Below are 12,646 nucleotides of genomic sequence, written 5' to 3'. Positions count from 1 at the left end.
CGCAACTTCCTATTTTCTAACTGGTATCCAGGCTATAACTGTGTTCAAAGTGGTGTCGTTTCTGTTTACACCATTTGCAGTGGCACCCTTCTCGCCCTGGTTTCTTCTACTTTGCTTTCAACAATGGCTCTCTCAAAACATGCCAAGCCTCTCACAAGCTCTCCATTAAAGCTTCTCCGGCGCTGCCTCCCGGAAAAACTGCCACAACCCCTTCACCGGAATTCCCTCCAGAATCAGCTCCGGCACCAACTTCGGGTGGACCAGTCGTGTCATCTTCTCCGGCATATCCATGGCCGTTTAGGCCTCGCCAGCGCCAAGTGCTAGCTCGCCGGTAACGATGCCAAGTTCAGTGCCGGATAAAGGTGGTGGCATCTCTTTTATCAACAGTAACCCTGCAGTTCCAATGCCGACTGGTGAAGTCGATTCTGCAACTATTCGACCTTTGCCCACATCTGATCATGGAGAACAGGTACAGTATTTACTTAAATTCTCTTTTTATATAGACATTTATATATCTTATTATCGAATTATGAAATGTTAAACCAAATGAAGAGGCAAATTTTATTCGCAAAATTAATATATAACATGGCACTTACACAGGTAAATCAACGAGATAATGCTCTCGAAGTTTTTATTCCACGAGATAATGCAGGGCTCAGATTAATTGCTCAAATGGGATAAATTCTACAGTGATGGTCGTAGGTCGTCATGCCATCCGGCCGACCTACGACGTGGTAGCATCCAGACGAACCACCATAGGTCGCCATGCACGCCAGGCGTCCTTATAGGTCGCCATGCAAGCCCGGTGTCCTTATAGGTCGCCATGCACGCTGGTCTTTGCTATGCATGGGCCATGCACGGGGCATGTGGGAGCGGGAGCTGTGCATGGGCCATGCACGTGGGGTGTAGGTCGCCATGGAGGGATAGGGTTAAAGCTTGGCCGCGATGCCAGAGCTTGGTCCATGCACAGCTCCCGCTCCCACATGCCCCGTGCATGGCCCATGCATAGCAAAGACCGGCGTGCATGGCGACCTATAAAGACGCCGGGCGTGCATGACGACCTATGGTGGTTCGTCTGGATGCTGCCACATCGTAGGTCACCCGGATGGCATGACGACCTACGCCCATCACTGTAGAATTTACCCCATTTGAGCAATTAATCTGAGCCCTGCATTATCTCGTGAAATAAAAACTTCGAGAGCATTATCTCGTTGATTTTGCCGCACTTACACGTTAGTATATAAGGTTTTAATTAATTTTACGTTTTCTTTTAAAGGGGGGAGATATTTTATTTATAAAGCTCTTTTTGTTTGGTGGGTGCAGGCGGCGAAGGGATTCCTTGTGGCACCAGCAGCGGCGGCACCCCCCATGACTGTATTTTGTATGGCATTTCTAGTACTGCTGTAAAAAGATAGTGGTAGTTAATTTTTGTTGTAAATCTATTTATAAAAAAATTTGAGTGAATTTAGATTTTGGAGGGTAAAAGTAGGTAGGTTTAGTGGAGGATTAGATTTATATTTGTGCTTGTGTGAGAGGGGCTATGCCCATCGCTATTCCAGACTTCCAGTTCAGACCACAACCCTACTTTGGAATCATTTGCTTACCTTTTCAACTTTTACCTTCTCCCTCTAAAATCACATAAAATTAACACAAATACTATAAATATATACAAATACTAAACAACCTCTACAGTAAAAAATTATTGTTATTGTTTTAGGTTTCAAGTTCAACATTGCAGCTTTTTAATTTTTAACTTTGCGTGACCAAATTATAATTTTATCTTTATTAATATATTGGTTTCACTCAATTATGTATTTATATTTTATTTTAACAATTTAATATTAATATCCTTAAAAATAATTTATTACTTAATAATTTATTTCAATTATTTAAAAATAAATAAAATTTATGGTTAATATATTAAAATATTAATAAAATATTTTATATTCACTTGTTAAAAAGTATTGAGTTATCTTAATGAGTTATCTTAAAATATTTTTTATATTTTTATTATAATTTAAATGATATATTTTATATATCATAGTATTAATAAGTGTAAATATAATTTATATTTTATATTTTTAATTTACAACATAATATCTATAATAAACATTTTATCTTTTTAAAGTTATTTTTTAACAACAATCTTAAACAATTTAATTTTAAACTGCACTTATAAACATCACTTTTAAAAATTCTTTTCTATCGTTAGTTATTTTTAAAATCATGTCAAACTGACTCTTAATCTAATCATATAAGATATTAATTTTCTTAAATAATATTCAGATTTATATTTCAAAAATTGACCTCGAAAATGAAATAAATTAAATTAAAACATCTGTTTTCCTGATATGTTTATGTGTTTTTCAATTTGAATTAACCAAATGATTTATAAAATATAAATAATTAAATTGCAATTATATAAAAATAAGCGTGCCATCCTATTTTTGCTCACCTGTTTCCAAATTTTAGTAATTGCCAAATTACTCCCACTATGAGATAAAATGCCAGCGACTTCCACCCTCAATTTCAGGACTCCAACAGCATTTCGCTTCACTGACACCTGCAAAATAAAATCAGACTTGAGAATGTACTCATGCAATGAGATGGATCAAATAGGCGTCGGAAGAAATTTCAAATTAAAGTATAATTTAATTTTTTATTTTTTTATATTTTCACTAATAATTTAATAATTTATAATTTTATGTCTTTTAGATTTTAATATAATATCTTAAAGGTCTGATTGTTCCTAATAAGCATAATAATGCAAGCTTTTTTCTTCTTCCACCCTTTAAGGTCTTTAATCCCTAGTCCTCTCTCCGGCTTAGGAGTGCAAACATGACTCCAATTAACATTAAGCACCTCAGGCTGAGATATCCCTTCCGAACATGGTACAAAGTTGAGAGTTTATACAACCTTTGAAGTTGTTGCAAGAAGCAGAGTTGTGGCGTTTGGTAGGGTAGCAAAAGGGGTTGAACATGCTCCATCTCGAGGATGCACATGTCATGTTCCACCTACCAAGCACATTATCAACAAATGGGACAGTGAGAGTCCCTTCCACAATAGTTACAGGAGCTCTTGCTATAAGACTACAGATTCTAAACCACACACATCCAACACTAAAATCAATCATCACCGCTCCACTACTGGATACAGCAAACGTGACACGCTGCATTACTCACCACTGGACAATAAAATTCTGCTTGCACAGACCCAGTTGATGTCCTGCAACTCTCTCCATACAAGGGTCACAAATACGCATGCACAGCAAAAGTTCGTCCCAAGGACTTCAACCAAGATGAAATGCCACAACCACAATTTTCTCAACAATCATACTCGACAGCGGGGTAGAAAGCAAACCAGAAATGACCATTTCTGCTTTAAAGAAGTATCAGATGTTCAAAATGCCTAGAGATAATGATAAAATCAAGAAAACTCAAGCCTTGCAAACACTAGGTATAAGCTCGATAGAGCAAATAGATAGTGTTTTCATGAAGAAACCATCATACAAAATTTTGCATTTCATACCGTAGATACAATTCTGGACCAAAACTTGGCAACAAAATAAAAATAAAATAACATTCATTCATAAGCGTTCATCTTATTATTGTATCTAAGCGCCGACTATTAACAAAGACGCCCAGAAGGTATATAGCACTGAGAAATAGACAATTTTTTTAACAAAAAATCATCTACAGAACCAAGATGCAAATTCACTGAGAAATTAATTGATTACTCGTAACAACACAAATTTACTGATATTGCTGACAGATAAGAAAATCATCCTTTTGTTTTCCTCCTTACCCTTTTTTCCTTTTTCAGATTTTCGTGGCGCATGCCTCGAACTCCTCCATTCCTCCTCCAACTTCATCTCCTCCATGATCCTGGAGTTCCGTCGAAGCCAAAATCAAAACATATTGGGAAGTTGCACATTTGACACTTACAATTTAAACCAAACCCGACCCAACAACAGTGTTTTATTCAGGATTGTGTCCCCTTCCAAAAGAGTCAAGACCATCAGTTCGGCTCCGAACGATCCTATGAAACACCTCCCTAACTTGCATTTCCAATGGTTCTAAACCTTCCTTCATTGCTTCGCAAACGTTCCTCAATTCCTTCACTCTCTGCCTAACCTCCGCTTCCTTCTCTTCGCTCAACGGAAACTGAACAGAGTCGACAAGTTCACCCAACAACCGCGAGCACTTCTCAACTTGATAAATCTCCCTCAACAGTCCACAAGAACTTTTCCTCTCCCTCTTCCTCGACTCTTCCATAATCTGGTCGTGCATCGAAAGTATCGGGGCCGCCCATGGAAACTGCCTGGGCACATAAAAATGAACTTGCAAACCGCGATCCTGGCATGGAATTGCAGCCACCAACGCCCACATTACAAACAACAAAACACATCCCATTGTGTAACCGGGGATTGCAAGTCCATTGGTAGCCACAACCTCATTCCCCCGTGGCACAGTCAAGTTATTCCCTATGGCCTGGAGCTGCCTAACCGCAGACCAATACCTCGAGACACTCCAAGACAACGACCTGAAATGACCCAAAGAACGAAGAGGATGATCCTTGGAGTGACTGCTACCGTGATTGTTTCTCCCAAAGGAACGATTCCGATAAGCCAAAGCTTGACCGGAATCTTTCTCATCAAACATCATAATGGCTAAATCTATCAAAGCCTTTTTCGCGCGACGAAATTGCCCTTCTCCAAGACTTCTCCGAAAGCAGCTTTCACCACCGTTATTATTAAGATCACCATCACCCAAAGCGCAAAGCACAATTTCTAGAAGCTTCTGCCATTGCCTGATATGTTCTATTCCATCTCGAACCGCATTACAAACATCAAGGGCCTTAACACTACGCTCGTAAAAATCTGCAATCAGACGGTCCAGGGGAGGTTTGGTCAGTTGAGCTTTGTTTTTAAAAAGGATGGCCCGAAATTCCTCTTGACAACAAAGGAAAGCGTCGAGCAACTTTCGAACCGAATGAAGTGAAAGCAATTCATCGGAAGGCACAGAAGCTAAATCTTGAAATCTGTCGGCAACTTGCCTTTGAAACGACTCCAGCTCGTGCGAAGCCGATACATAGTTCGGCGATTCCGCGTGCACCTGAGATACTAACATCGAATATCAACAAATACGAAAATGACTAAATCAGTTCAGATTTAAATTGGATTTAGTATTAAGGAGAGAAAATTTTGGGAGCAATGAGACGTGCGATGGAAGATGAAACCATAGTTAAAGGAGACGGCATTTTATTGGGGACTTTTGAACTGCGTTTGACTATGGTTGCTGGGAAAAAGAAAGGTCTAATCCGTGCTCCAGAAAGCTATAATTTTTTTTTGAGAAAATCGCCTCAGTGACCAAAAAAAAGTTATAATATACGATTTTAACCAATTTTTTTTGGATTTGCCAAAATGACCAACAAAATCGCAACGCGAAATAAATATCGCAACGCGATCCCCAGAATCGCAAATCAGTTTCCAGAATCGCAACGCGATTCTTGAAAATCGCGATGCGATAGTACAAATTCGCATTGCGATTTTCCATAATCGCAACGCGAATATGAAAATCGCAACGCGAACACATAAATCGCAACGCGTATCCGTAAATCGCAACGTGTATCCGTAAATCGCAACGCGTATGGGTAAATCGCAATGCGTATCCGTATATCGCAACGCGTATCCGTAAATCGCAACGCGTATCCGTAAACCGCAACGTGTATCCGTAAATCGCAACGCGTATCCGTAAATCGCAATGCGTATCCGTAAATCGCAACGCGTATCCGTAAATCGCAACGATAATCCGTAAATCGCAACGCGTATCCGTAAATCGCAACGATAATCCGTAAATCGCAACGAGAATCTGTAAATCGCAACGATAATCCGTAAATCGCAACGAGAATCTGAAATCACAACACTGAAATTTTGGGTATATAACACTGAAATCATAAACTAAATCCCTAAATCGCAACTCATTCCATCTCCATCTATCACTCTCTCCGGCGACATCCGTTCCTATATCCAACGACATCCTTCCCCATCCGGCAACAGGTCTTAGTTTCGCATCTCGTTTGTTTAGTTACAACCATGAAATCATCTAATGTTGATCATGTTTGGATAGATTTGTGTTTTGGAGGGTCATGGGATAATGTTAATGGTGTTTTACAATATATGCCTTTACCCATAAATCTTCAACTAAAATTGTCTTTACAAAAGTTAACTTATGAAACTCTAATGCTACGTGTTTCAAATAAATTGAATTTAGAGCCCCTAAGTGGATTTAGGCTATCTTATCAGAGAAATGGTAAAGTTTATTTGTTAACCGACAATGAAGATGTTGAACGATTCATTGCTTACATTAGTGTTTCACAAGATGATGTTACATTGTATGTTGTTGAACCTAGAAGTAGTATTGTTGGGTCAGTAGCGGGTAGTAATCAACTAAGTTTTTCTCAAAACCCACAACCTTTCTCTAATCCAAATCCCAATCAACTTTCAGCACCAAATTCCGGTTTTCGTATTGACCAGTTAGACGATGATGAGCCAACAGAAAAAATTGTGAGTACTAGTCAGTATTCGAAATTTGGTCTTGGTCAATATCCGGACTTTGATATTGGTCAATACACGGATTTTGATGATGTTTCAGAAGAAGAAACAGACCATGCGTGTAATGATATTGATATTGGTCAATACCCGAATTTTGATGATGAAACAGCCGTTGCCGAAGAATGTAATGTTGATAATGAGGAGGAAGTTACGACTGTGAATGAACATGTTGAACATCCATTCTGTAATTCATATAATCCTGAAGAAGAAAAAAAGAAGAAAAAGTCCCCGAAGAAAAGAAAATGCCACGGGCGTATAACTGGAATATGCCAGAATTACTTCAGATACCGGAAGAAGAGTTGATAAAGAAAGCAGTTGATTGTTACACAAAAGTTATTCGTATCAAGAAAGATGATTGTTTTGATACAAAGGAAGACTTGAAGATAGCTTTATATACGAAATGTGTGGAAGATGGCTATCAACTAAAAGTTAACAAATCAAGCAAAGATCGTTTCGAAACAAGGTGTATGATTGACAAAAACTGTACGTGGCGTATGATTGCAAAGAGAATAAAAGATTGCAAAATGTTTCAAGTTAGGACTTTTATTGATAAACATACATGTTCAAGAACCCAAGTTTTTCCTCACCATAGACAGGCAAACAAAAAGGTGTTGGGTGGTTTTCTGGCTGAGTTAATGTTTTTGAATGGCAGGGTATATCGGGGACATGAAATTATGACTGACATGAATGCTCGGTTCAAGATTAGTATATCATATTCTCAAGCTTGGAGAGCCAAATGTTATGCCTTGGAATTGTTGAGGGGGTCGCCAGAAGCATCGTTTGCCCAACTGCCGGCTTATTGTCACAATTTAAAGCTGAAAAATCCTGGGTCGGTAACTCATATCAAAACAGATAGAGATGGACGCTTTGAGTTGCTGTTTATCGCCATTGGTGCTACGGTTAGTAAATCAATATAATTTTGTTGACTCATTTTGTTAGTTACATGCATTTCACATTTAAATGATTATATTTCTTGTGTATATTATTTTGTAGATTCGTTCGTTTATTACTTGCATGCGCCCAGTTATTATAGTTGACGGAGCACATTTGAAAGGTCGATACCTTGGAGTAAACTTATTAGCAGTAGCCATGGATGCTAACAATGGGATATTGCCAATAGCTTACGGGGTTGGCAAATCTGAAACCTCTGATTCATGGACATGGTTTATGGGGCATCTTAGGGATTGCATAGGTCCTATTAGCAATCTGACAATCATATCCGATAGGGCAAACTCAATTGACAACGCTGTTAGAAGGTGTTTCCCAGATGCTTTTCATGGACTTTGTGGTGTTCATTTGTATAGAAATCTAAAATCAAGGTCTGCTGGTATAAAAAAGCACAATGGACATACTGGAAGGCTGTAAAAGCTTATCGGGAAGTGGATTTCAATAAGCATATAAATTGTTTAAGACGTGTTTTGCCTCAGTGTGCTCAAACACTAGAAGATGTCGGGTTTGAAAGATGGTCAAGAGTACATCAACTTGGAGCAAGATATGGTTTCATGACGTCTAATAGTGCAGAATCAATCAACGCTCTAAGTCGTCATTCCCGGAAATTACCCATTACTATGTTAATGGAGTTTTTTCGAGCCTCTATTCAACAGTGGTACTACAAGAAAAGAAACCATGCAGGTATTATTTCTTTGAATTCGTAACTTATCATATTATATATTTTACTAAGTATTGTTTATTTAAATTTACAGGAACATTGGAACATCGTGTTACACCATGGACTGAAAAAAAGATAACGAAACGTGTTGTGAAGTCAACGTCATGGAGAGTTGAACCATGTTCAAACACTTTGTTTCAAGTACTGGATAATAACTTAAATGGGCTAGTCGATCTAAATGCAAAGACGTAGTTGTATGAAATGGCAAACATCTGGTTATCCGTGTGGCCATGTTAAAAGTTGCTCTTCATTTAAACCAAGATGATTCAAGCGCATACGCTATGGATTGCTACACTACAGAAGTTTATCGACAGACTTATGCCGAGATTGTCTACCCTATTCCACATCCTTCTGAGTGGGACATACCAGATGACTTACAAACAGTTTTGCCACCAGCCATGGACAGAAGGCTACCTGGCCGACCAAAAAGTCACGATCGTATACCGTCTAAGGGTGAAGAGAAGAAGAGATCGACATGTAGTCGGTGCAAGGAAAGTGGTCATACAAGGTTGACATGTGGATCACCAGTGCCATCAAAATCATCTTTTCCTCTACCAAAATATGGATCCTCATCAAAATCCAAAGCTCATATGGTGTGAACTTTGTATTATGTAAACGTTGTTATTCAGTTGTATTATGTAAACGTTTTAACATTTAACATTTTATGTGTATTATGTAAACGTTGCCATCAAAAGCTCATATGCAAACGTTGTATTATGTGGATTTTATGTGTGAACTTTTAACATTTTCAGTTGAATTAATGACTCAGGCCAACCATTTTGACTTAACCAACTCTTGTTATTCAGTTGTTATCACTATTAGCATGCATTTGACTATCGCAACACGGAAAATACAATCGCAACGCGAAATGAAAATCCCAACATGAAAATCGCAATGCGGAAATGAAAATCGCAACGAGAGAATCGCAATGCGAAATGAAAATCGCAATGCGAAATGAAAATCGCAACGAGAGAATCGCAATGCGAAATGAAAATCGCAATGCGAAATGAAAATCGAACCGACATAATCGCAATGCGAAATTAAAATTGCAATACGAAATGAAAATCGCAATGCGAAATGAAAATCGCAATGCGAAATGAAAATCGCAACGAAAGAATCGCAATGCGAAATGAAAATCGCAATGCGAAATGAAAATCGCAACGAGATAATCGCAATGCGAAATTATAAACGCATTGCGATTTTCATTTCCGCATTGCGATTTTCATTTCGCATTGCGATTCTCTCGTTGCGATTTTCATTTCGCATTGCGATTTTCATTTCGCATTGCGATAGTCATTTTTGCCTTCAACATAATGCAGATTGAAATCAACAAAATCAACCATTACATTTCAATCAATTAAACAAGCACAAATAAGAATTATGTTCGCATCAATTACACAAATCAACTTTTACAAATCATCTTTTACAAATCAATTAAACAATCAAAAATTGAATCAACTTTTACAAATCAATTAAACAATCAAAAAACAATCAATTAAACTATTGAATCAACTTTTGCAGCTCGACATCATTTCACGCAGTTCACTTCTGAGATTAACCTGCAGAAACCAAACATTTGTTCAAACAACACTTTCTACGCAAATTATTGAATTCTAATTACTTAACCAAACATTTTCATTTATAAGTATATAAACTTACCAATTGTTTATGGACATTTTTATAACGCGGATGCAGGTAGGCAGCGTCTCGTATATATCGATTTAGCCATATAATGCCGAAACCACAAGCCTACTGCAGCTTTATCTCTATCGGTGGGAGGTAGATACTTGATGCTTCCCGTCGTCAAACGCTCCAACGCCAAGCATACGAGAGGACCACAATCTCCTCTGGCTCCGCTCGTTTGTTGTGGCGCGGTCTCGTCTCTAATAACTGTAATATTGAGCTTCTTTGGCTTCTTGTTTCCAGAACGAGTCCAATAATTGATCGCATCCAAGAATTTAGCCAAATGAGAGCTCCATCCCTTAATAACATCTCTTAAATCAGCCAATGATATGTAATTTATCATGCTGTCATACACTATTGTCTTAAGGGATGGGAGCTGAAGCTCGACGAGAATCCAATGTTTACGTTCCAAAACAGGGATAAACACCTGCAATCATAAGTAATAATTCATTCATTTGCGCACTTATTTCATAAAACCTTTAAACTCAATCTAAAATAAATACTAACCTTATCGACCTCCCACCATGCAGGATAAAGTTTAGCTTGTCCATTGCCCAAATCAAATGATTCATCTCGTGCATTCTTCAAGTGAACGGCGTGAAAAGACGTCGGCATTATTGTATATCGTATATTTTTATTTTTCTTAAGTTTTCTTATTATTAGAAGACGTGTCACCCACGCATCGATATGCTGTTTTACAAAAAAAGACATATATTAGTGACTTACATAAATTTAAAAAAAAAATTAATCAAATTGAAATATAGAAAAATATAAGACTTACCCCCCCATCGAAATAGCCATTGTCTTCGACCCCTAATAATACGCCCCACCAAGGCCGTTCAAGCAACAAAAAGATATCATCGGTGAGCTTGCATATGTCAGTGAACACCCCTTGCTCCGCTCATGTAGATAAAAATCAACTGCGGTCTTAGCCCAAAGGGTGTTATCCAAAATTGTGTCCGGTAGTTGTTCCCTCTCCTCTTCAGATACCGGTATGGTACTGGCCGGTAACTCATACGAGAGCCAACTCTCATCCATCATGTCCGGAACCGGTGGGGGTTTCTCAATACTTCGATATATTACCCATGTGAATCGGGCTCTGGAATGGTGGGAGGGACCTCTTCAACGATGACAGTTGCCTCTTGAACGGTGGGAGGGGACTCTCGAGGAATGATATGGGGGCCTCTTCAACGATAGGAGTGGACTCTTGAGGGATGACAGGCGAGTCGGGCTTCTTCTTGCGGTGTCTTCGCACTATTGGGGTGTACGGAGACTTAATAGCACGTGCACGCTGTCTGATGCGTGAACTCCGTCGTGCAATCATAACCCGACGTAAAGCATCCACTCTATCGGGCCGCTAAATAATTAAATACAAAAATCAGTAAATAAACAGACATGATATTTAAACAGTGAAAACAAAGACAAATATGTTTCAAACTTGCATTGTATTCACCCAAGTCATTATTCTATCATAGTTCACAAAATGCATCAGATAACAAAGAAAAATATGTTTCAAACTAATACCCTGAAGTTAGTATTTGTCTTTGATTTGTCTATTGGTTGAAGTAATGCAATCCATTCAAGTTTCAATTTGCAGAAGAAGAAATAGTTTACTTTCGCAACACGAAACTTAAAATCGCAACGCGAAACCAAAATCGCAACGCGAAATGAAAATCGCAACGACAGAATCGCAATGCGAAATGAAAATCGCAACGAAAGAATCGCAACGCGAAATGAAAATCGCAATGCGATTTTGGTTTCGCGTTGCGATCTTGTCGTTGCGATTTTGGTTTCGCGTTGCGATTCTGTCGTTGCGATTTTCATTTCGCGTTGCGATTTTGGTTTCGCGTTGCGATTTTAAGTTTCGTGTTGCGAAAGTAAACTATAAATTCTTCTGCAAATTGAAACTTGAATGGATAAATTTACTTTCAACCAAAAGACAAAACAAAGACAAATACTATTTCACAGTGTTAAAGAATACACAGTTTAGCAGAATTGGCAGCAAGCGAACAAATTTACTTTCAACCAAAAGACAAAACAAAGACAAATACTATTTCACAGTGTTAAAGAATACACAGTTTAGCAGAATTGGCAGCAACCGAACAAATTTACTTTCAACCAAAGACAAAACAAAGACAAATATATTTCACAGTGTTAAAGAATACACAGTTTAGCAGAATTGGCAGCAACCGAACAAATTTACTTTCAACCAAAAGACAAAACAAAGACAAATACTATTTCACAGTGTTAAAGAATACACAGTTTAGCAGAATTGGCAGCAACCGAACAATTTACTAAGCAATCTAAGTGAAATGGCTAATCTAAGTGAAATTACGAGTAAATTTATCATTAAGTTAAATATGGAAAATCTTAAACTTACCTCGTTGCGTAGAGTATGAACCTCATTCTGCAACGATACTATCATCTCACGTAGAGCGGCAACCTCACCACGTAAGTTGACACCTCCACACGCCATGCACCATCGTTATCGCGTAGAGTACCGATCTCCTCACGCAAGGCATTGACCTCATCACGTAACTCCCTTGACTCATCCCGTTGAGGTGGAGGTGGAGAACAGGGAGATAGGAGTCGTGGCATCTTTGCCGGTCGCCTATCATGAGGTGATGGTGGAGAAGAGGCTCGATGATGTGACGGGATAGGTGATGGCTCTCGTTCTAGAG

At 38.5% G+C, this 12,646-nt stretch overlaps 1 protein-coding gene across 1 annotated transcript; it reads right to left on the bottom strand.

Annotated features, from left to right (window-relative positions):
- Window positions 1-3,778: 3,778 nt before the first annotated feature.
- LOC120154313 lies at window positions 3,779-5,144 on the bottom strand. The gene has a single exon (XM_039166105.1). The coding sequence runs from the start codon at window positions 5,127-5,129 to the stop codon at window positions 3,978-3,980; it is 1,152 nt and encodes a 383-aa protein (XP_039022036.1). The 5' UTR covers window positions 5,130-5,144; the 3' UTR covers window positions 3,779-3,977.
- Window positions 5,145-12,646: the final 7,502 nt, after the last annotated feature.

This window comes from Hibiscus syriacus, unplaced genomic scaffold (assembly GCF_006381635.1).
Source record: "Hibiscus syriacus cultivar Baekdansim isolate YM2019G1 unplaced genomic scaffold, ASM638163v2 tig00111128_pilon, whole genome shotgun sequence".
Classification (NCBI taxonomy): domain Eukaryota; kingdom Viridiplantae; phylum Streptophyta; class Magnoliopsida; order Malvales; family Malvaceae; genus Hibiscus; species Hibiscus syriacus.
This window is presented reverse-complemented; position numbering and strand designations above follow the sequence as displayed.

Bases quoted from the DNA above. Each gene is read 5' to 3' on its own strand.
- LOC120154313 (XM_039166105.1), bottom strand. From the start codon at position 5,129: ATGTTAGTATCTCAGGTGCACGCGGAATCGCCGAACTATGTATCGGCT.